Source organism: Taudactylus pleione, unplaced genomic scaffold (genome assembly GCF_031769625.1).
Source record: "Taudactylus pleione unplaced genomic scaffold, aTauple2 ptg000062l, whole genome shotgun sequence".
NCBI classification, from domain to species: domain Eukaryota; kingdom Metazoa; phylum Chordata; class Amphibia; order Anura; family Myobatrachidae; genus Taudactylus; species Taudactylus pleione.
In genome coordinates this window covers 5,956,090-5,981,864 of record NW_028284464.1, presented here as the reverse complement: position 1 = coordinate 5,981,864, position 25,775 = coordinate 5,956,090, and the positions used below count along the sequence as shown (strand labels likewise).

General features: G+C 43.6%; 1 protein-coding gene across 1 annotated transcript in view; it reads right to left on the bottom strand.

The window, feature by feature from the left end:
• The window catches only part of PITPNB (phosphatidylinositol transfer protein beta), a 71,589-nt gene extending 46,870 nt beyond the window's left edge, over positions 1-24,719 (bottom strand). Inside the window, exons 1-2 of the mRNA XM_088465361.1 lie at positions 24,586-24,719; positions 5,372-5,402 (exon numbers count right to left, since the gene is read on the bottom strand). Of these exons, the coding sequence (XP_088321487.1) occupies positions 5,372-5,402; positions 24,586-24,680 (126 nt within the window). The 5' untranslated portion in view covers positions 24,681-24,719. The remainder of the gene's footprint in view (positions 1-5,371; positions 5,403-24,585) is intronic.
• Positions 24,720-25,775: the final 1,056 nt, after the last annotated feature.

Below are 25,775 nucleotides of genomic sequence, written 5' to 3'. Positions count from 1 at the left end.
GCGCTATTTTTAAACACTGTTAACCATTTATTTTTTTTTACCCCAAAATGAAAATAATTTTTTTGGGGTGTCCCATTTTTTTTTTTTAACTTTTTTTTTTCCACACTTCGTTTTTAGGGGCTATTCCCAGGGGTGCAGGCTATTTTTTTTTTAAGCCTGCACCCATAAACCCCAATTCTGCACTTTTTTTCGCCAAGTAAAACATGGTGAAAACTTATCCCCGTTTTTTTCAAAGACTTTTCGAACCTGCGAAAAGCCTTTGAAATTGAACAGGGGGATAATTGAAATAGGCGAAAATGTAATTGGCGATAATTTACCGCATCCAAATTGAATACCCCCCATAATAGTAATTATTAGCGCTTTTTTTTAAAAAGCGCTAATAATTACTATTATGTCATGTAGGACTACTACTCCAATTGGCATGGGCATGTGGCACTTATAATTGCACAAACTCCAGCATGCTCTGGTATCCATGGGTGCTAGGATTTGCTGGGGTTTTTAGTGCCACAACAGTAATTATATCATACTTTAAATTATGACCCTGGCATCCACCAACCAAGATGTGCCGGAAAGGGTCTAAGACATCCAGCAAGGGGAGAGGGTGGTGGTGTTTTTGCAAGGGGAATCCAGATGATTAAGACTGTCTGATCTTTCCTCAGGAAACATCTATATGTACTCAGAAAATATCTTATTGTGGCTGCATATTTATACTGTATTTGGAGTTGCAATGCAACAAAAACATGCAAGGCTGTAATGTGCACATGAAGGTGTATGCCTAATTTGGGTCGCATGATTACGGCCGCCACAAAATCAGGCCAATAACTTAAATACAATAAGAGGTGATAAGTGAGACAGGGCAAATCCGACTTCAAGTTTAAATTGTGACCTAAACCTCCCTTTCATAAATTGTTTGATGCCACAGAACTCACTTTAAAAAAATCATTTCGCACGGTTAGGAATTGCTCATTGTAAAATAGGACAAGAGATTAAATGGTGACTAGCATAGCTGGGTCAGGCAAATTACATATATAGCTGTTTTTAAGTCTCTATTTAAAAGACACATCTCACTTTTCAATAAAACTCTAGCATACTAGGGCAGATGTGCTATCCCACTCTCTTGGCACCTTGTGGTAACGCTAACCCCAAACAAATAAGGTGTACATCACTTTCAAATGTGTTTAGAGAAATCTTCAAGTCAATCCCACTTAAGTCACCCTATGCTAGGTACACACTAGACGATATGTCGTCCGATCCGGCGGATCTGACAACACATTGTCCAGTGTGTACAGACTATGTCACTGAGACTGTCAGCGACAGCGGCATGACCAGTTGGTCCTGCATGCAGGTGCAATGGGCGATAGTCAGCGAGGGCAATGCTGGCGAATGCAGCATGGCCAGCGCGATGTCACTCCGACATCAGCAAGTCGCACGACAGGTCGACTGGGTACATATCGTTAAATGTGTACTAAGCCCTAGGCTTATTTTATGTACCACACTTCTCTTTTGGGTAAGCCTTGCCAGAATTCTTTAAAATTGAAGACACAAGATCTGATGCCTAATATTTGTAGCATGTCAGTGCTTCATCACAGCAGCAGGCATGATATTCACATGAAATTAAGGGAAAAGAGGATTGGGACACCCTAAGCACTGTTACGAAAATACTCAAAGTTTGAATGGGGCATGAGCAGACCCACCTCATGTACCTTGAGGGTATGGCACAGTAACTGGCATCAACTGTTCTCCCCCACCCCACACTCACTGTAGGTCTGATGTGTCAGTGCAAACTCAATTAACAAAGCCTTCAGTTAGGTGAAACGCACGTCTTTGACGGGAGCCTCCGGTGTGCACGGGGAGACTCCCTCCGGAACATACCACCACCGCAGTATACCATAAGTATCAGGTACTTTTATTTTCTTACAGAAATATACTGACTGCATATCAGTGGGGTGAGAGTGTATTGCAGATCAGCTGTTTCTCCCTCCTATCTTTCTTCTGGTGCGGCACAGATGCTAGTGATCGCTCGCCAATTATTCACTGGGAGATCTCTCACATATACCAGGTAGCAGCATCGATTGACAGCCCTGCCTCACCGCTATTCTCTGGCTATACATCTCTTCAGGTACTCTCGTTCTCCTACTGTCCCACCAGTGAGTGCACTGACACACCAGACCTACAGTGGGTGTGGGGGGGGGAGAACAGTAGATGCCAGTTACTGTGTGAGGTGGGTCCACTCATGCCCCATCACTACATGTGTACATGGGACATAGTAGCCACCTATTCCCTTGCCAATAAGTGAGTGGTAACTTCTTACCGTATTATTTCAACTTTTTTATACCTGATATAAATAATATACACATTCAATGTCCTCTCTCACTTCAGTCTGCATCTATTGTAATATGTTAAATAGGGACGTAATCTCTGCCATTATTGATGTATAAAACTTTTGAGAGATCACGCAGACCCATGCGCGCATATACTGTATATTGCATATGTTCCAAAAAAACAGCACTTTAATGTATCTATACATAACCACTGCTGGTAACTAAATGAGCTGTTTTCTTATAACATGCAGATTGGAATATTTTAGTTCTGTTGCTATTAGTGTATTTATTTACTGTAAACAGAAATATAATAAGCGAGACGGCCCCAATTGTCAAGATTTAATCTTTCCTTCTTTATTATTTGGTATTACTGCAATATGTTCTTGTGAATATTAAGGGATGATATCCCTTGGAATACATGTAATTTGTATTTAAATATTTCACCTTGGTTTGTTATAACGATTATTGATTATTTTTATTGACTTTATATGCCTATGGTATTTATGATAAAAGGGCATATTATGTTATGAACCAGTTAACAGAACATCATTAAGGTTCTAATCACTTGCCCTCTGGTGATAGTACATGTTTCTATATATTTCACTGTGGCTAGTCACAACGATCATTGATTATTTTGATTAAATTCATATGTTTACGTTATTTGTGATGAAATGGTATATACAGTCAGGTGCATAAATATTGGGACATTGACAGAATTTTCATATTTTGGCCTCTATTCACCACCACAATGGCTTTGAAATGAAACAAACAAGATGTGCTTTAACTGCAGACTTTCAGATTTAATTTGAGGGCAATTACATCCAAATCAGGTGAACGGTGTAGGAATTACAACAGTTTCTATATGTGCCTCCCACTTTTTAAGGGGCCAAAAGTAATGGGACTATCAACTCAAAAGCTATTTCAAGGACAGGTGTGGGCTATTCCCTCGTTATTTCATTATCAATTAAGCAGGTAAAAGGTCTGGAGTTGATTCTAGGTGTGACATTTGCATTTGGAATCAGTTGCTGTTGAATCTCAATATGAGATCCAAAGAGCTGTCACTATCAGAGAAGCAAGCCATCATTAGGCTGAAAAATCAAAACAAACCCATCAGAGAGATAGCAAAAGCATTAGATGTGGCCAAATCAACTGTTTGGAACATTCTTTAAAAGAAAGAACGCACCAGAGAGCTCAGCAACACCAAAAGACCCGGAAGACCACGGAAAACAACTGTGGTGGATGACAGAAGAATTATTTCCCTGGTGAAGAAAAACCCCTTCACAACAGTTGGCCTAATCAAGAACACTCTCCAGGAGGTATGTGTATATGTGTCAAAGTCAACAATCAAGGGAAGACTTCACAAGAGTGAATATAGAGAGTTCACCACAAGATGTAAACCATTGGTGAGACACAAAAACGGGAAGACCAGATTAGAGTTTGCCAAACAACATCTAAAAAAGCCATTACAGTTCTGGAACAACATCCTATGGACAGATGAGACAAAGATCAACTTGTACCAGAGTGATGGGAAGAGAAGAGTATGGAGAAGGAAAGGAACTGCTCATGATCCAAAACATACCACCTCATCAGTGAAGCATGGTGGTGGTAGTGTCATGGCGTGGGCATGTATGGCTGTCAATGGAACTGGTTCCCTTGTATTTATTGATGATGTGAGTGCTGACAAAAGCAGCAGAATGAATTCTGAAGTGTTTCGGGCAATATTATATGCTCATTCAGTCAAATGCTTCAGAACTCATTGGACGGCGCTTCACAGTGCAGATGGACAATGACCCGAAGCATACTGCAAAAGCAACCAAAACTGAAGGGAAAATGCCCCAAGAACAAGCAGGAACTGAAGACATTTGCAGTAGAGGCCTGGCAGAGCATCACCAGGGATGAAACCCAGCGTCTGGTGATGTCTATGCGTTCCAGACTTCAGGCTGTAATTGCCTGCAAAGGATTTGCAACAAAGTATTGAAAAGTGAAAGTTAGATTTAGGGTTGTTTAGTTTGTCCCATTACTTATGGCCCCTTAAAAAGTGGAAGGCACATATAGAAACCATTGTAATTCCTACACCGTTCACCTGATTTGAATGTAATTACCCTCAAATTAAATCTGAAAGTCTGCAGCTAAAGCACATCTTGTTTGTTTCATTTCAAAGCCATTGTGGTGGTGAATAGAGGCCAAAATATGAAAATTCTGTCAATGTCCCAATATTTATGCACCTGACTGTAATAGTGACCATTTAATAGAACATCATTAAGGCTTATTATACTTGCCCAATGATATTATAGCTTATCTAATGTATGCTGTCCTTTTTCATGTATGCAATCTTAAATATACATAAGTAATATTTTATTTATAATAATAATTTAGGTAGAAATTGTGCCCCCCCCCCAAAAAAAAAAAAAAAGTACTTTTCTTTTTTTTTTTCCATGATCTTCACATGGACAGCACAGCTCTGTGCACTAAACTTAGCCTGAAAGTGAGGACAATTTCAAAGATGGCAATTTTAGAATTTTTTTTTATAAAGTTGACCAAATATGCTTTGTTACAGACATTAAGCCCAAAATCATTTGTGGCCCCAAATTGAGTAGATACTTGAGAATAACTCCAGTGGGAAGATTAAACTTGCAGGCCAGTGAGGTTAGTCCTCTTCTAACTGCACATGAAGGCCTCCATAAGGTCTAGTGATTTAGCTGTTCAGGCTGCTTGTTGCAAAACCCTTCTGTGTGTTGGAAGGATTAACTCAAGAAACATGCAGTGCATTAAATAACTTGCTTTGTTATAATTTTGTTTTCACCCATACTGTAGTTCAAGCACCAATCCCCTGAAGCACTGTAACGTCCATGGGGATTGTTATGAAAGTGTAACCACAATTTTCCAGTGAAAGACTCTGTTCTGCTATATTGGTTCATAAATCTTGAGCAGGCACCGTAATAGCAATTTGCTCTGTGCTGCAGTCAAACAATTAGCTTTGGTTAAATAATGGCAGATTGACAATGTTAAAGTAAATAGAAAAGAAAAAATAAAGACAACAGACTACATACCTCTTCGATGGAGCAAGGCAAAACTACACGGCTGAAAGGAAAACAAAATATTTTAGAACACAAAAAACACAGGTGAACAATCTATTTCACTGGGGAACAAAAAAAAAATATTTTTTTTTTCCTTGCCAAGGATTTAAGAACAGTTTGAGAGTACTTGTAGGTCCTATTTTCACATTAGATCTTTGCTATAGCTGAATTGGCTCCAGTTTTCAAATCAATGAAAAATTATAAAATTCAATTATTTTTTCCATTTGAAGTACCTTACTAGTCTAGGCCGCTTTACTTAACAGAATCAACTTAGTTTTGCTTCTTTAAAAACTAACCTCTTTCAACAATAACAAGAATTTGTTTTATTTTGTGATAACGTAGCTGGTAGTCACGTTTGAGACACACAACACATTCATATCTCCTCACTAACGCTGGGAGGAGGCGTGGCAGTGCACTGCTGAGCCTGCTGGGACATCCTCAGACCACAGCCACGCCTCCTCCCAGCATAAAGAGGAGCAACACAACACATTCATATCTCCTCACTAACGCTGGGAGGAGGCGTGGCAGTGCACTGCTGAGCCTGCTGGGACATCCTCAGACCACAGCCACGCCTCCTCCCAGCATACAGAGAGGAGCAACACAACACATTCATATCTCCTCACTAATGCTGGGAGGCGTGGCAGGGCACTGCTGAGCCTGCTGGGACATCCTCAGACCACAGTCACACCTCCTCCCAGCATACAGAGAGGAGCAACACAACACATTCATATCTCCTCACTAACGCTGGGAGGAGGCATGGCAGGGCACTGCTGAGACTTCCTCAGACCACAGCCACGCCTCCTCCCAGTATACAGAGAGGAGCAACACAACACATTCATATCTCCTCACTAACGCTGGGAGGAGGCGTGGCAGTGCACTGCTGAAACTTCCACAGACCACAGCCACGCCTCCTCCCAGCATACAGAGAGGAGCAACGGAGAGGACAGAGTGACGCAGTTCGCACACCTCCTGTTCCTTTGTTCGGCCCTCTCTCTGTCCCACCACAACCAATGTCCGCCGTTTGGGCTTGATTTGTTCAGTACGTCCTCGGCTTTTGTTGGGAGTTAGCACTGAATGTGTGAAAAATTAGTTCTTCTCGGAGACGGTGTACTAACAACCCTGATGTTTCTTGTTATATTTGTGGCAAATATAGTGTTGCAAAAGAAAGAAAAAATATAACTGTATTTGTAAAACAAGCGTATCAGGCTTATTTTGGATGTGTCATAAGCCAGCAAGACAAGATTTGGGTGCCTCACAAAGTTTGTAAAACCTGCATGGAATCACTCCGCAATTGGACTAAAGGATCGAAAAGGACTTAATTTCGACATGATGTGGTGTGAGCCAAAAGATCTCTTGAGTGACTGCTATTTTTGTGCTGTAAATGTGAAGGTCACGCAATTTGAATACCAAAGTATGAATTCTGCAAAACCACCGATACTACATAGCGAATATTTACCAGTACCATCACTCAGTTCTTTGTGCAAAGTTGAATGTGATGTGGAAATGTTAATTTCATCCAGTGCAAGTGACAACACAGATGAAAGCGAGTTTGAAGAAAGTTCCTCTACTCAAAACAAATTTTCTCAAAAGGAACTAAACTATTTAATTTGTGACTTGAAATTATCGAAAAAAGGAGCTGAGCTTTTAGCGTCCAGACTTCAAGAAAAGCACTGTCTTGAGCCGGATGTTACTATAATTGTTGTATCGAAATAAAGAGCAAGCCATACTGCAGTTCTTTAGCCAAGATAACAATCTTTTGTATTGCAACAATATTCCAGAACTCCTCCAGATGATGGGCTTACCAGGATATCGAGCAGAAGACTGGCGGCTCTTTTTGGATAGTTCTAAAAAGGAGCTTAAAATGGCCATTGCTGCACAATGGGAAAAAATTTGCATTGATTCCTATCGGTCATTCAACAAACCTTAAAGAATTGTATCAAAATATTAAGTTAGTCTTAGAAAAAAATTGCTTATTCTCAGCATAAGTGGTCTGTTTGTGTCGATTTAAAAATTTTAAACTTTCTTCTTGGGCAGTGAAGTGGATAAACTAAGTATCCTTGTTACATGCTTATGGGATAGTTGTGCAAAACAAAAGCACTGGCAGCAAACCGTATGGGCTCCAAGAGAAGTTATAACTGTAGGAGAAGCCAACATCATTCATGAGCCCTTAATTAACAGGAAAAAAAAAATCATACTGCCGCCTCTCCATATCAAACTGGGTTTAATGAAACAATTTGTAAAAGCATTGGACAAGTCAGGCGATTGCTTCACGTATATTTGTTGAACATTTGCATCTTAGTATTGAAAAATTAAAGGCAGACATTTTTGACGGCCCACATATATGGAAACTGGTGAAGGATCCAAATTTTATCACATCTGTGACTGAAACCAAATATATCAACGCGCTCCACTGCTGGCCAATCCCCTGGCTCCTGGTTACATGACTGATGACTCCCCTGGCCCGGCTGCAGGAGAGACATCAAAAAAAGAGGTGGAGCCAGCAGTTAGGTGCCCCTTGTTTGATGCAGCTGCTCACTCAGCGTGAGTGAACTGCCCCGGCGTGCAGAGTGCGGCCCGGCATGAAGACAGCTCCCGTCATCCTGTATACAGAACGGCCCGGCCCCCGGCATGAAGACAGCTCCCGGCATCCAGTATACAGGAAGCTCTGCGAACCAGGCAACACTCTGCGCATGTGGCTGCACTCCCTGGGACAGGCAAGTGTAAAGCGGGTAGCGTTGCGGGTTGGTGTGGTGCAAGAAGGGGGGGGTCCCTGGGAACCACATTTTTTGTCGCTCAACGCGCATTAGTATTAAGAGCTCCAAGTAAGGTTCCTGCAAACATGCTGCTGTTTGCAGAGTGCCAGTGCTTTGGGGGAAAAAAATAAAATTTTCTTAAAATAAAATAAAAATAGTATATCAATGGGAGGTAACCTTAGAAATGTTAAAGCCCTCACAAAACAAGATTAAACATGCATAACACCAAAGTGCCGACATAGCATTTGCTGAAAACTCGGGGGGTGGTGGGGGCAGGAAGTCCAGGAGTAATGAGAACATAGGTCCAAAGGAGATTAGCACCTGCCAAAGTCTGAGCAATAGGTCTGGTCTGCCAAGTGCCGCTGATGGATATTAGACAGAAAAGTATAGTCATAAAATAAGAAGTGCTGCCCCAGTCATAAATACATTTTTATTGTAAATTAGCAAACAATATTGTCCCTTTAATGTCTCATTAATTTCTTCAAAAAATTAGTTCTAATAATGGTTTTGCAACAATAATCAATAAATAATGAGTGGTCTCGTGATAAGTGTATTGAGCCTCCTCACGTCCCAGTTGGCCAGATAGCACTAATCGTTTTTTTCCGTCAGTCTTGGCTTTGCCCTTTGAATATTTCAGAATTACCCTACAAACCTCAGAAAATTAAATCAAGCAATTTGGAGGTGAAAACTTCACTGCATTTAGTAATTTTTCCCCATAGACTTTAATACATACAGCTACAAATGAAGTCGTATGATGTCAACTACACCAAGGTAGGTTATTTAGAGCTGAAACATTACAAAAAAACAAACAAAACAAATTCACTATTACTGTAGATATAATTTCCCATCACATATACTGTTGACCTAGCTACCGTCTCAATTGTGGATTTTAGTATTGCTGACATTACCAATATATTGTATTGTGAACTTCCTGTGAAGTATTAACATTTTAGTCTTAATGATATTAGAATGAATTGTCAAGTTATCAGGGTCTGGTTTTTTGTGCTAGTGTACATAACAGTGTATCTGTGTGAATATTACTCTGTATTCAAGGTACTGCTGTAAGGTACAAAGTTGCTCCTTTGGATTTTTCTTTGCTTAAAATTTGCAGGTTCTAAAACAGTACGATAAACTGGGCAACTAGCACTATGGTAGTGATGGGCCATAGACAGTTTTTCAATGCAAGGGCCAAACGGGGATACGGCGCACGTGTGGGGTCTACAGACCACACATGTGCAGCTGCCATTACAGGGTGGAGGGTTCCTACGGAACCCTCTCTCGGCTAGTTATGCGATATGTAACCCATAGGTTACAGCGGCTTACACCATCTTCAGATTTGCATTCTGGAACTTGGTAAATCTGACAGCATTGCATCCCCCATTGAAACCTATCAGGGTTGCGGTGCTAGTGGAAATGGAGGAAGAGATCTGCTACAATCCCTTCAAAATGCATCTTGGGGTTACTTAATATTTGCGGGTATCCCCCAAAATGTGGAGTTTTCAGGGAATACACCGTAAATATTAAATGGGTCCCTGAGGCATAAACAATTGAAAATTATTCATACTGAAACAAAATGATTGATATCCAAGTTAAATAAGTAAATACAAAAGACTATGGCAGGTATTCAATTAGCCGCAGGTTTTACCCCGCGACTAATTGCCGGCCAAAATCCCTGTGGCGCAGGGAAAAGCTAATAAAATAGCCTTTTCCCCACGCCGAAAAATCAGGACTCGCGGGCAGAAACACACGGATTCCGCGTAAACTGCGCAATCAAATTTTTTTCCCTGTGCGTAAGCCCGATTTGGTGGTTTTTACATGGATTTTATCTCGCACCTCCATGAGCTGAGAGGTAAAGGCCGACTGCGGGAACTCGCGCACAAGGAATAGTGCCGGCGCAGCATTGAATATGTCCCTATTTATCAAAGTTTTATTATCCAATATATAGAATGCTGTACAATTTGTACACAAAGAAACAATACCATACTATTACAAAAGGGTGGAAATGTACATGCTTTAAAAAACAAAAATCTGAGTTTGTTACATATATGTTTAATTATACTTTATTTTGGGTCACATTCCATTTAACAAAACATCACACATTGAAAGTGAGATTTCTGGCTATTCTTATTAAGGATTCTTTCAACTGAATTAAAAACAGAATCAAATATTCAATTCAGTTACTCAAGTGACCTGCTGACAAGTAAGCACAATGTTTTTAACATGTAAGCAGATATCTTTGTCTTGCGAGCAAAACTTTCACCAGTTATTACTACTGGGCTTAATGTCATAATGTTCCACAAAGTGCTTTGACTAATATTAAAAGTGGTAATTTCTTCTATTGGATTGGTCTAATTACATCCTCCCAAACTATCCATTCACAAACAGCATGAAACAGCACAACAGAACTAACAATGGGCAGCACAGATGGTGTATTACTTGTATTGTTAGTATTACTGCCTCACAGCACTGATGTCTTGGGTTTGACTCCCCCCCCCCCCATGGCCCTAACCGAGTTTGTATAGTCTCCACTTGCTTGCGTGGGTTTCCTCCGGGTACTCCGGTTTCTTCCCACAATCCAAAAATATGCTGTATAATGTCCATGTGACAGGAACATAGATTGTACGCTCCACTGGGGCAAGGACTGATGTGATTGGCTAAACATTCTCTCTGTAAAGCGCTGGGGAAAATGTGCGCACTACATAAATAACTGGAAATAAACAAATGACCACTATTCTTCCACCTAGGAAACATCTATGATCATACATAAATATATATCTGGGATGAATAAAGCTACAATAATAGGCAAGAAATATAGTTACAGTATAATGTTTACTAGAAATATTGTAAAGATAGCTGCCTCCTAAACCTAGAATAAATGCTTAAAACAAGAGCATTAACTGATATTGCAACAAGGTAGCATTATAAGGGATATATATATATAATTCAAGTCATATTTAACACTATTTTGTGGTAAGAAAAAAAGAAAACAGGCGTTTAGCAACAATTCATCCACTACTAGTAAATATAGCAGAGCACAATTATCGGCCACTCACTGCTGAAATAATCCAGGTTGTGCGTCTGAAGGCCACAAACTACACAGAGAAGACCACATACCGCACATAAATAGTCTGTTACCCAGCTGAAGCTCACATACTGCATAGAGATATCCCACACCACTGAGCTGTGGGCCACATACTGCAGAGAGACATTCCAACAACCCAGCTAAAACAAATATACTGCCCAGACAGTTACGCCCGCCACCCACTGACCAGAGATAATCCCGCCGCCCTAATTTAAAGCCCCACACTTCACAGAGTGTGCCCCACTGCTCAGCTGAAGGGTCCACACTGCACAGTCATCCTGCCACCCAGTTTATAGCCACACACTGCACAGAATCATCCTGCCACCCAGTTTATAGCCACATTGCACGGAATCATCCTGCCACCCAGTTTATAGCCACACACTGCACGGAATCATCCTGCCACCCAGATTATAGCCACACACTGCACGGAATCATCCTGCCACCCACCTTATAGCCACACACTGCATGGAATCATCCTGTCACACACTGCACAGAATCATCCTGCCACCCAGCTTATAGCCACACACTGCACGGAATCATCCTGCCACCCAGCTTATAGCCACACACTGCATGGAATCATCCTGCCACCCAGCTTATAGCCACACACTGTACAGAATCATCCTGTCACCCAGCTTATAGCCACACTGCACGGAATCCTCCTGCCTCCCAGCTTATAGCCACACTGCACAGAATCATCCTGCCACCCAGTTTATAGCCACACACTGCATGGAATCATCCTGCCACCCAGTTTATATCCACACACTGCACGGAATCATCCTGCCACCCAGTTTATACCTACACACTGCACGGAATCATCCTGCCACCCAGTTTATAGCCACACACTGCACGGAATCATCCTGCCACCCATCTTATAGCCACACTGCACGGAATCATCCTGCCACTCAGCTTATAGCCACACACTGCACGGAATCATCCTGCCACCCAGATTATAGCCACACACTGCACGGAATCATCCTGCCACCCAGCTTATAGCCACACACTGCACGGAATCATCCTGCCACCCAGCTTCTAGCCACACACTGCATGGAATCATCCTGCCACCCAGCTTATAGCCACACACTGTACAGAATCATCCTGTCACCCAGCTTATAGCCACACTGCACGGAATCCTCCTGCCACCCAGCTTATAGCCACACTGCACAGAATCATCCTGCCACCCAGTTTATAGCCACACACTGCATGGAATCATCCTGCCACCCAGTTTATATCCACACACTGCACGGAATCATCCTGCCACCCAGTTTATAGCCACACACTGCACAGAATCATCCTGCCACCCAGCTTATAGCCACACTGCACGGAATCATCCTGCCACCCAGCTTATAGCCACACACTGCACGGAATCATCCTGCCACCCAGATTATAGCCACACACTGCACGGAATCATCCTGCCACCCAGCTTATAGCCACACACTGCATGGAATCATCCTGTCACACACTGCACAGAATCATCCTGCCACCCAGCTTATAGCCACACACTGCACGGAATCATCCTGCCACCCAGCTTATAGCCACACACTGCATGGAATCATCCTGCCACCCAGCTTATAGCCACACACTGTACAGAATCATCCTGTCACCCAGCTTATAGCCACACTGCACGGAATCCTCCTGCCACCCAGCTTATAGCCACACTGCACGGAATCCTCCTGCCACCCAGCTTATAGCCACACACTGCACGGAATCATCCTGCCACCCAGTTTATAGCCACACACTGCATGGAATCATCCTGTCACACACTGCACAGAATCATCCTGACACCCAGCTTATAGCCACACACTGCACGGAATCATCCTGCCATCCAGCTTATAACCACACACTGCACGGAATCATTCTGCCACTCATCTAATAGCCACACACTGTACAGAATCATCCTGCAACCCAGCTTATAGCCACACTGCACGGAATCATCCTGCCACCCATCTTATAGCCACACTGCACAGAATCATCCTGCCACCCAGTTTATAGCCACACACTGCATGGAATCATCCTGTCACACACTGCACGGAATCATCCTGCCACCCAGCTTATAGCCACACACTGCACGGAATCATTCTGCCACCCAGCTTATAGCCACACACTGTACAGAGTCATCCTGCCACCCAGCTTATAGCCACACACTGCATGGAATCATCCTGCCACCCAGCTTATAGCCACACACTGCACGGAATCATCCTGCCACCCAGCTTATAGCCACACACTGCACGGAATCATCCTGCCACCCAGCTTATAGCCACACACTGCACAGAATTATCCTGCCACCCAGCTTATAGCCACACACTGCACAGAATTATCCTGCCACCCAGCTTATAGCCACACACTGCACGGAATCATCCTGCAACCCAGCTTATAGCCACACACTGCACGGAATCATTCTGCCACTCATCTTATAGCCACACACTGTACAGAATCATTCTGCCACCCAGCTTATAGCCACACTGCACAGAATCATCCTGCCACCCAGCTTATAGCCACACACTGTACAGAGTCATCCTGCCACCCAGCTTATAGCCACACTGCATGGAATCATCCTGTCACACACTGCACGGAATCATCCTGCCACTCAGCTTATAGCCACACACTGCACGGAATCATCCTGCCACCCAGCTTATAGCCACACTGTACAGAATCATCCTGCCACCCAGTTTATAGCCCCACACTGCACAGAATCATCCTGTCACCCAGCTTATAGCCACACACTGCACAGAATCATCCTGCCACCCAGCTTATAACCGCACACTGTACAGAATCATCCTGCCACCCAGCTTATAGCCCCACACTGCACAGAATCATCCTGCCACCCAGCTTATAGCCACACACTTCACAGAGATAGCCCCACCACTCAGACGAATGCCACACACTGAACAGATTTTCATCTCTACTGGCATGAAGTACCCCTCCAATGCTAGTACTATAGATTGCACAGATACCCCAGTGCCAGACATACATTACATAGAGAATCTTTTGTCTGGCCCCTTCAATAGGGGCGATTCAATTCAACGTGAATTGAAAAGAACCGGCAGCGAGTTCGCGGAGCTATTCAATTCAGTGCTCTGTGTGGTCGGAGAATGCCAGTTATCGCGCCTTAAGGGTGTTAAGGCGCGGTAACCGGCATTCTCTGACCAAAGTGCCGGGTGCGCGGCTGTTAGCGCCGCGTTATGCAGAAAAACAGCCGCGCACCCGGCACTTTGGTCGGATTTCTGTTCGCATCCCCAGGGGGGTGCAAGAAGAAATCCTTAGAGCGCCCAAACAGCGCGGTCTATTGAATAGCTTCGGGAGTCCCTCTACATCGCACTCAGATATGTGCAATAATTAACTTTTGGGTCAAATCATGCTGTACAAGGGCTTTCTTGATTCAGAGACGTAATCTAGCATCGAAGGACCATGAGCCTCCACACCACACGTCATGTGGGGTTTGTGAAAACATACCATAAAATGTGCCTATCGTGTCCATGTAGTGACAAAAGAGGTGACAGAAAGCAGTAGCTGTGACAGCTAATGAATTGCTTGTTTAGATCCATGCGCAGAGGCCAAAAAAACGATCCCTTGGAGGAATGTTGCTTTAGAAGCATACATTATTCTAACAGTAAATACAGGTTTGTCTCTGTACTTCTGTTCAGAATCTACATTATACAGTGGTGCAAAACATGACATTTATTCATGTATTAATGAGAACACTCGGTTTACCCTAGTCTAAGCTGACACTGCCTTTTAGTCATAGAAGAATTTATCAGTTTTGTAGTAAGAAACAGTTCCTGGAAATCAGCTTAAACGTTTTAGAGAAATGAATGTAGAGTGCCAAAAACCATTTTTGAAGAGGTATGCATCAATTTGCCTGCACACTTCTGTTTCTAAAAAAAACAAAATGGCTAGCTGAGTAGGTCACTGAACAAAAATAGCTTCAATATATGCACAAAACTCTTTCAGCCAAATACTACATCATACAGGAAACGATTGCTAGCAGACTTATGATGCACTATATAGAGTCTGCAGTTTACTAATGTTATTTGCCAAGAATCTCCTCCAACTTGATTTCAATAAACTCAGGGGCACATTCATTTGAGGGATGGGAGTCCCACCACAAAAGATGTGGCCCCTTAGTAGTTGATATCTGATAAGAATACTCTGCACTGCAGAAAACTGGGTTTCCAGAGATAAGAAGAGGGCCCTACAGTACCTCTCCATCCATGCTGGCATGTAGGAACTCTTGCAACCTACAATTAAAAGAGGAGGGAGTCCCTTCTTTCAAATAATATGCCCCTTTAGTAGTTATTGTATGATAGTCAGACAATGACACCCAACACCTTAGAAAACAAACATTTTTAAAGAAGCAAGGGGGTTCTAATGACTCAGATGTAGCCTGTCTTAATCAAGGAAACCATTACTTTATATTGAGTATAGGGGCAGCTGTGGCTGTTTTGGCAGCTGTGGTTAAAAGCACCAAGTGTTAAATGCACAAAGGGCCATATTCAATATTGGGTGAAAAATCAATGTAAAAAAACGGGGATCATTTTTCGCTTGCCTTTGGCAGGCGAAAAAAGTGCAGAATTGGGATTTAGGGGGTGCAGGCTTAAAAAAAAAAAATAGCATGCACCCCTGGAAATGGTCCCTAAAAATAATTGTGTTAAAAAAAAAAAAAAAAAGTTTTAAAAAAAATAGGGACACCCCAAAAAAGGGATCACACTTCTAAATTAGTGGAATGGAGTGCAAAGGGCTTCCCTTATATGCAGGTGTTTTCTTCATTGCGGGAGTAGCGGCAGGTACATTTTTGCAGAATTTTTTAAAATCATTTAAGGGACTTAAAAATATGCTTGCACCCATTTTCAAGTACCCCAAATTTGATGGGCATAATTATTGTTCCCAAAAAAACCTTCTAACGCTCTTCTGCATCACCTTCTTCCAAGCCGCATTTATGCACCTACAGAGGCTATTTAAAAACCAGACTTTCTTCTGCAGGCAAAAACGGGAGTACCCATAGTGATCCCCCATGTCTGGGCATCTTTAGGGGGTCCTAGGATTATTTCCCCAAATTTACCGTTTTTTTCGTGGATCCAAGTTTCGCCGGTTCCCGATTTCGCCTACTGCAATTGAATACGGGGAATAGCGGGCACGCGCGCGATGCTTTTCCGCCTGAAAAACAGGCGAAGAAGGCGAAAAGTCCAGCAGCCGAAAAGTCTGGACATTTCGCCCCAAATTGAATACGGGTCATAGTGTGTTAACATAACAGTTAATCAAACAGTTGACCAAACACTGACCAGTTTTTAAATCTGGAATTACCTTAGAAGTTGATTTCTTTAAAATTTGTCTAAAAGTAACATGCCTAAAACTCACCATGTACTACACATTTCTTTTCATCAAAACACTTGTATTTTCTCCCTGCATCTCATCTCTCTGTGCTCATTGCAGACATATTCATTCGCTCACCTCCTCTAAAAACAAATGAGCTTTCTTTTTATCATACATTGACTATTACAACCTCATTGTGTCACTATAAAAACTTTTACACACCACCTACAACTATATCTACTTCTCTATCCTTCTGCTTTTATTATCTGGTGATATAGCACCAAATCCAGGCCTCACACAGATACAGCTGATTTACTATGGAAAAAATATCCTGCAAACCTCATACACATCACGTGTTTCCCATCACCCTCCAAATCAATAAATGTGCCTTATGGAATCCACACTCGATCACAACTTATTATTTTACATCTGAACATCTCTTTACAATAACTATTTTCACAAATTTCTACATTTACCTGAGGCTGCTGGTTCACACCTTAACCGAACCCTTTAAATAGCCCTTGATGAAGTGGCTTCAGCTACCCATCAAACTTCATGTAAACTGAAATAACAACCATGGCTTTCCACAGACACCTACAAATACTGTCACGTAAAGTAGAATGTCAGTGGTGTAAATCTTACTCCAAATTACTTCCTCACATACTGTAAGATAGGAATCCACCCATCTGTCATCCACCCAGATGTCCACCCTATCTGTGTCACCCCTGTCTGTCTGCCCCTCCCCTCTAGAATGTAAGCTCTCACGAGCAGGGCCCTCTTCCCTCATGTGATTTTTCTTCCTATACTTATATTATCTACTCTATACTCCTTACAACAGCACCTAACTCTTGACACCCTGCTACTGTTGCAGCAATGTTTATATGCCATGTACTTGTCTTATACTGTATGTCACCGTTTTCTTGTTCTGTTCAACGGTTTCTGTACTTTGTAATCCGCTGCGGAACAATTGTGGCGCCATATAAAGGATAATAATGCCCAGAACTCCTCCATATTACATTAAGTAAAAACAGGGGTCCCCCGTTTAATACGGTAGGTTTTCTAGTTTTGAAAAGGATATGCCTTGTTGGACGATCATATTATTCCTGCTTTTTGCAGTTTTGGAAAGGCGGATTAATACTGAAGCATAAACCACAAAGAATTTCTTTGTGGCATTTATGGCTACTGCATGAGAACATTAGGCATACTGGGCATGATTCAGAGTTGCACACAATTCTAAATGTGATGAGATTTTTCGCTAACTGTGCATGCATCGCAGCCTGCACACGCAAAGTACAGCTTTTAATAGCGATTCAGAGATGTACGCCTCTCGGACGCTTCTCATTTGCACTGAATAAGCATTATTGAGTGGCACACAGAAGCTTCACGTGGCAGTGCCAGAGGTAAATGTATGCAGAGATCCCTCCGATTGCAGTCAGATCTCCGACACCAAGGAAGGGGCTGTTGCAAATGCAGATAATAGTGATGATAGCTGCCCTCACAAGTGAAGGGTGGGCGTCGTTTCATAGAGGTGGCCAACTCAGAATACAGGCAGATGCTGTCCCGGATTTCTGATCATTGGAAATGGCAGCAAGCGTCACCACTATATGTGCCACTCAGAGTCAGGAACATTGATGTAAGCTGGATACACACTAGACGATACATTGGACAATTTGTAGTTTTGGGGAGAATCGGGACAAATCTTCCACATCATCCAGTGTGTACGCACTATTTCACACTCCGGTGCGTCGTTCGTTACATCCTCAGAACAACCTGCAGTGCAGGCAGAGCTCAAGATCCAGCTGAACGACACCATGCTTCTGTATGTGGCGGGGGAACATCATATCGGGTGGTAATACATCAGATCGTGCAGTCTGTACAGACTGCCCGATATATTGTGCAGTCGCTGGGTACACACATCTTCTAGTGTGAACCCAGTATTAAAATGTGACCAACTCAAAGTAATGTCAAAACAATTTCAGCACAGGGGTTAGAAAACCCTAAGCAGCTAATTGGCTAAACGGACTCTAACCCAATATTTATTTTTGCTTTGTATTGCTCCAATTTAAGCAAATTACAGGAGTTAAACTTGTTTCTATATTGGTGCTAATCAGGGAGTTCTCCTTTCAGTAAGTACACCCATCTCTTGACATTTTGATCCTGCATTAATCCTCCCTACATACTGGAACTGCATTTATTTTAATTTGAGATGGTGACAAGCAACACATTTACAAAGGGGAACCATCAATGCTGACCAGTACAGAATAAGCTTTTCAGGACTGAATACAACCATTACACTCAGTTACAGTGAAGGTGCCTACACACTAGATAGTGTTCACTCTAGGTCCGGCGCCAGACAGGGCGTGGCCACTGAAAAGGGGGCATCTGTATTACGCGTCCCCTTTTCGTCACTCTTGGGGGCATGCCCAGCACTTATGGACATGCCAGGCAGCCCCCAAGCGCTGCGGTCTAAGTTAATGGATGCCGGTTGCATCCACCTTAACACTACCATGGAACTAGTTCAGACTTTGTACTTACAACTGCACAACAGTTTTGGTTTCACCAAAGGATTCAAGATGCACAGTGGAATTGTCTGCATTCCAATTATTCATAAGACTGTATTTAGGCTTATTAATAACCTTTCAGTATAGCTGCCATCAATTGTGCTCCCTTCCTTAAAATTTATTTGGAGTTAATTTACTATGCGGCACTTTACAAAGCTTTTTAATAGAACAGTAATATTAAAAACAAAACCAGGTGAAAACATGGCAGCTTCGAAAAGAGCTGCAGAGTAAATGTACCGCTATCTCCTCCAAGAGCTCTCCAGACAAACTTAAAGAAGCATGACAATCGCCACACTATATAATCAGCTATGGTCATAACAGAGGCAAGCAATATGAGAGACGTAATTGAGGATGACAAAAGGGTAGTACCTCCAACCACTCAATAGCATATACCTTCTCCAGCTAAGCATAATGAAACATGTAAACTTTTTTACATCACACTCCCTTAACATACAAGGGGTCTTATTCATGAAGCAGAGCTGAAATCAGGGCTCTTCTCTGCTTTATGCAATTCATGGAGCTAGTTTACCATGGAGAAGTGTATAACTTCTCCAGCGGTACCCCCTGCTCCATGCCTGAATCGCACCACCATACTTTTGTATGGAAAGTGTGAGATTCATGAAAGGATTGAAAGTTCAGCTTTCCGTTACACTCATGCGGTACAGATTCGCCATCTGAGGATGGAGTAACCTGTAGTGCAAGCCGAACAGAGCAGGGAAGCAAAATACTTCCCTGCTGTCTGTCCGGCACCGGCTCCGCCCCCTTTTCCCGGTGTCATTTGCAGCAGGTCTGACGTGCCCTGCTGCTTTCAGACGCTGAGGCATGCGCAGTAAGAATACAGACATATCGGGCTCCCGATACGTCTGTATTCCCACTGCATACAGGCATCGCAGAGGGGCCAGCCACTGCAGGAAGATGACGAATAGGTAAGTCTACATGAATGGCTACTAAACATCACTAGATATCGCATTGGTGTGATGCGATATATAGTAATATTTTAGTAGCCACTTCAAGTTCTACATGAATAGACCCCAAGGCAACTTAGCTAAACATTTCAGAGGTAAACCTGAGAATCTGCCACCAGCTTTCAAAATTGTATAACAAATACACTTGAACACTCTGATACCCCTTCCAGACATACTGAGATTGCTGGGTTTTTGGCCTGCCTCTGCCAAATTTCCATGTCTCGCATATGTCTGAAAGGCACCAACCCGGAAATACATTCCCGGGTTGCCGCCCCTGCAATTGACCAGGGTTTTTCCCGGGACTTAAGTCCCGGAAAGACAACCCTGCTCAATTCTGAATGGTGCAACCTGGGATTTTGGCCAGCTAGGGCTGCCTGCTGATGACATAATCAGCGGGCAGCTAAAGAGGGAGAGAGATGCCGCACATGCAATGATACGTGAGGTGCGCTCTACCCGTGGGTGCTGCCTATAGTGTGTTTTGGGTGCCCGGGTGGCTGCTGCCTATAGTGTGTGTTGGGTGTAAACCTGGGGTGGGAATGTGTATGTCATGCAGCTGGTGGACTGTCCCTGTGCTGCAAAGATTCCTTATCACCTGTAGTGTATCAGGAGTCATTGTACTGCTTCCCTCATCCTTGGAATTCTAGGTATCTGTGAAAGCAGCCACTTGACAAAACTGTGTAAAACAATAAAAAAAAACCCTGCTCATGTCTGAAAGGAGTCGACCCGGAATTTCCCAGGTCTCAGGCGTAGTGTGAAAGGGGGTCTCGACCAAAAACCCGGGGATTTTGCAGGACAAAAACCTGGGTCTGAGCAGGGTCATTCCCGGGTTGTATGTCTGAAAGTGGTATAAAGCAGTGGTTCCCAAACAGTGCGCCACCACAGAACACTCAGGTGTACCATGAGTGGTCCAATCCTATATCAAATGATTTATTAGCCAGTGCATGGTCACTTACAAAGGGAGACTGCTCTGTGTGCATCTGTGCTTCCTAGCTCCCCTCCTTGTGGAATCCTCCAGAGTACTCCAGGACAAGGAAAGGTGTAAGTATGGTTCCCTCTCCTCTCCTGCCTCCACCACCCATGTTTGTCCTAACCTGCGTCTGACTCTGTTCTTCTCTATTTTAACCTGTCTCTCCATATGTGGATCTCTGTCCCCTCCTTAGTGATGTCTGCTTTCATCCTGTTTGGGGTGGAAGCCATTTCTGCCAGCATGTTTGAAGGCATTTTAACAATTTTTATTGTAATAAAGAGAGTGACAAAGGGTGCAATTCAATTCAGCAGGAGTTGAATAGTGCCAGGAAGTTTGTCTCGGAGCTATTCAATTTAGAGCACTGTTAGGTCAACTAAATGATCTGCACCTTCTAAAGGTGCTAGGAGAATCCAACTAAAGTGCCAGCCACAAGGCTGTTTCCCGGCTTAGCATGGCGCTACTAGCCTGGTTAAACAACCAGGTTAAGTCGCGAGAACTGACATTCTCCAACTTAACTCGTAATAGACTAAACAGCGTTCTGAATTCAATCGCTTCGGGACCAACTTCCCAGAGATATTCAACTTGCGCCGAATTAAACTGGCCCCAAAGGACACATACAGGGTAGGGAAGCCTGGTTTTGACAGATCTCTTACATCTAGTATAGGGCTGGTGCAAGTGTCGATAATAATGACGTTTTCGATGGCTGGTGTAAAATCAATGGGTGGAGGAATTTCAGCTAGCAGATGCACAAAACCTCTGCAGCAGCCCTATGGATTATCTCAAAGTAGTAAATCAGGCTTCTATGGCTGCCCACAAATACAGGTATTTTGTGTGTGACTCAGAATCAGCACCTGGGTGTTTTACTTGGCAGATAATGCACTATTGTGTTTTTTATTTTGCCCTGTGTATGCAATGAAGCTGGGGGATCTGAAAGGAAATCTTACTTAAGGTGCGTACACATTAGACGTGTCAATCCATGAGCGATATTGTCTAGTGTGTCCCCGGCAGGGGTGTGCTCAATGTCGTTAACGACTTTGAGCATACACACTGAACGATATCATGAATGGTATCATTCAGTGCCGGGCACCCTCCCTCATCCCCGAACATGCAACAACCTGACAATATCGTCAGGTTGGCCTGCATATTTGGGACATGGTCAATAACCAACGACCCGCGGGAGCACGCATCATTGGTTGTTGTTGTTCATTTTAGTGTATACACTGGCCGATATAGTGAACGACTAAACGATAACGGTCAAAATATCGGCAAGTGTGTATGCACCTTTAGTGAAAAGAGCTTCTGCTGGGAGAACTTTTTGAATGATAAACTGTAGTTGGACTTCATTTCAGTGACTGACTTTTCAAACATTCCCAACACCACATAACAGAATCCAAGAATGGGAGTTAAGCACAAGCTTCTCATTTTTATATTTTTTTTGTTCAGTAACTCAAGAAAGAAAAGAAAAAAACAACTTAGGGATGCTGTGAAGGAAAAGGAAAAAAATAAAAATAAATCACTAACACGTTAAGGGCCCAGGAACATAGAAAGTTTGCCCTAACCCCTATAAATATACATGTAGCAGTGATTCTTAGTTCAGCTGATGCCAATCCGCCAATTCGATAATCGACAAAGAACAACATGTTAATCCCCAACTCGCCGATTCCAACCATTTTCGGGTCGGAATCTGGGAAATCAAGATTGCCCAATATGTTGAATTTTCACAATCCCACAACCCAAGCATCGCCTGAACGGAAAATTGCCCCAATAGAAGCTAGATGTATGGGTCCCGTAACCAGAGTGACCCAAATCCCTGACCTACCTGGTACCTTACCCGAGCCCTCTAAATGGTCTGTCTCCTTATGAAGCTCCAGTCGCCGGCTCTGCCTTTTAACAACCTAATTTGCACCTCAACTGTAATGAGGTCTCTATATAGTTTATTCAGAAAACCAATCAGTAGTTAAACATTACATGCTGTCATATTTCAGTGAAAGTCCATCCCATATCCGCTAACTTGGCATAATAAACATCCCTTTCATACAATATGTTATCACAGACTTTTTGTGCTACCAGACACTAGCACGATGCAAGTACTCTGTATACAATTTACACCACTATGTGCATATATGGGGTCATCCACTTTGAGCCCCAACAGATATACCACTAATTTAAGTGCAAACAAACCATTTAAGTATATATGTGCACATCAATGAATAAGCATAATAAAATGAATTCTAAAATAAAGGAGATATAAGCAGGTTAATTGGATTCATAACATATCTTGATAACAAACCTAAATAGTTCAAATTAAGCCAAAAAGTTAGAGATTGGCAGGAAAACTAGGGATGTAGTTATGATGCGGCCGCTGGTCTCAATTCAAACAGCGGAATCCAGACAAGGGATTTTACATTGGCGTCGAAATACCGACGCCTATGTTAATACCGATGCCAGAACGGCAAGGAAGTCAGTACAAAAGTCCGAGGCACCCTTAGCGTTAGCCGCAGGGAGGGAGTGGTTAGGATTAGGGAGTCTAGAAGGGTTAGGTTTGAGGGGGGGAGATTAGGCTTAGGCACCCCTAGGGAGGAGGGTTAGCTTTAGGAAGCGGTAAGAGGGGGTTAGAGTTAGGCAGTAGGGGGGGTAGGTTAGGCACCACTAAGGGAGGGTTAGGGTACTTACCTGCCCCAGTCGGGGTCTCCTCCTGTCGGGCATCCGCTGTCAGGATTTGAACCAGCGGCTAAACAGCCGAAAGTATTTCAATCCCTTTCTGGAAAACAGGAGTTACAGATGTGCCTTCAAACATCTAGCCTCGTTGCGCAATGAATAGCTCATCTAGTCGCGCCATGCCGCGGCGTGACTCGGTAGCACAGAGCGTTTTTGTGCGACTTTTTAAATTCACTGCAATGTTAATAGGTATCACAAGCAGCTTCTGCTAAATTAAAATGCAAGATTAGTGTCAGCGGCTGTAGCACTGTAAGTAGTGTTTTGCATACATATACACCCGCAGTCGCACACAGGACATAGGAAGAAGCTGCTTGTGCATCCCATTCGCATCACTGTGCTAATAAGCTGCATTTGAAGGTAAAAAGTCGCATGAAAAGATGCTCGGCGCTACAGGGTCACATCGGGCTCCGGAGTTATGTGTAGCACATGGAGGATAGATGTATGTGGATACAGCTGAATGGTGCCTCTGCCCTGCAACGAGGCACCAGGTAAGGCAGCGTAACGTGCCGCCAGGTAAGGCAGCGTAACGTGCCGCCAGGTAAGGCAGCGTAACGTGCCGCCAGGTAAGGCAGCGTAACGTGCCGCCAGGTAAGGCAGCGTAACGTGCCGCCAGGTAAGGCAGCGTAAAGTAATGATGTCAGTTTGGTAAGAAGCAGAGACTGCTCAGCAGCAGCCATGACAAGATGATGTAACATTCCACTGCCCCAGGGAACGGAGCCAGAAAAACCGGCATTACGTTAACACTGCAGCTCCCGGCCTGTGGCCCAGCTACAGTAAAGCCCCGCACCGAACGCTACGTGCTGTACAACGCTGAGGCCCAGCATTTAAAGGTACCTTATCCTTCCCCTAATAACGTGACAGAAACCTCCATGCCAGCTGGCAATACACCGGCTGCAGGGCATCTGACCGGGCTGAGCCAGCACAGTCATTGCCCCAAATCACCCGGTACCCACTCTCCCCGTGTAACGCGGCAGCCGCCCGGTCGACACAGCTCCCACACTCACAATTCCTTGATTAGCACCATCTTCCGCCCGCAGCCACCGCCGCAGCTCCTGTGCGGCACCGACGTCACACGACGTTTTCCGGGACAGTGGACGGCGGCCTAAGTCACGCCCTCCGGCGCACAGAACCACGCCCATGACAGCACGGATTGGTCACATTAAGCAGACCGAGTCCTACACACTCCCCCTACCGATACTGTGGGCCCTGCCCCAAGGCTCTGATTGGCTGGAGGGTGACATCTGTCAGAGAGGACGCTGGTGCCGGGCGGGTTACGGGTATAACTATATAGTGAAAAAGCAGCTGCTGTTTCCGTGTTTCCCTCCTCCTCTGGGACCGCCGTGTACCTGGATGACTGCTCACTTCCTTCCCGTTCACTCACTGGCTACTACTGCTGCTGAGTCGATGACTGAGCTAGCCAGGCGAGCTGTAGCACACCCTCATGTCATGGTGTGTAACCTTTGAAACTGACCATGTAACTCCACTGTCCCTTCCCTGCATTCCTCCCCGGTTCTTGCAGCGTTGGAGATTGTCACTTATCCCCCAGAGCTAATATAGGAATATACTGGACAGTATGTGAATGATGTTAAGTTCTTAAGGGTCTATTTACTAAGCCTTGAATGCAGATAAAGTCGACCTAGATATGGTGCCAGCCAACCAGCTCCTAAATGTCATTTTTCAAACACAGGCTGTGACATGGCAGTTAGGAGCTGATTGGTTAGGATTTTATCTCCGTTCACTACTTCTCCATCCAAGGCTTAGTAAATAGAGTTACAAAAAAAGTAATTTTCTTGTTTATTAACAAATATAGTGCTAATACAGTCAGGTGCATAAATATTGGGACATTGACAGAATTTTCATATTTTGGCCTCTATTCACCACCACAATGGTTTTGAAATGAAACAAACAAGATGTGCTTTAACTGCAGACTTTCAGATTTAATTTGAGGGTAATTACATCCAAATCAGGTGAACGGTGTAGGAATTACAACGGTTTCTATATGTGCCTCCCACTTTCTAAGGGGC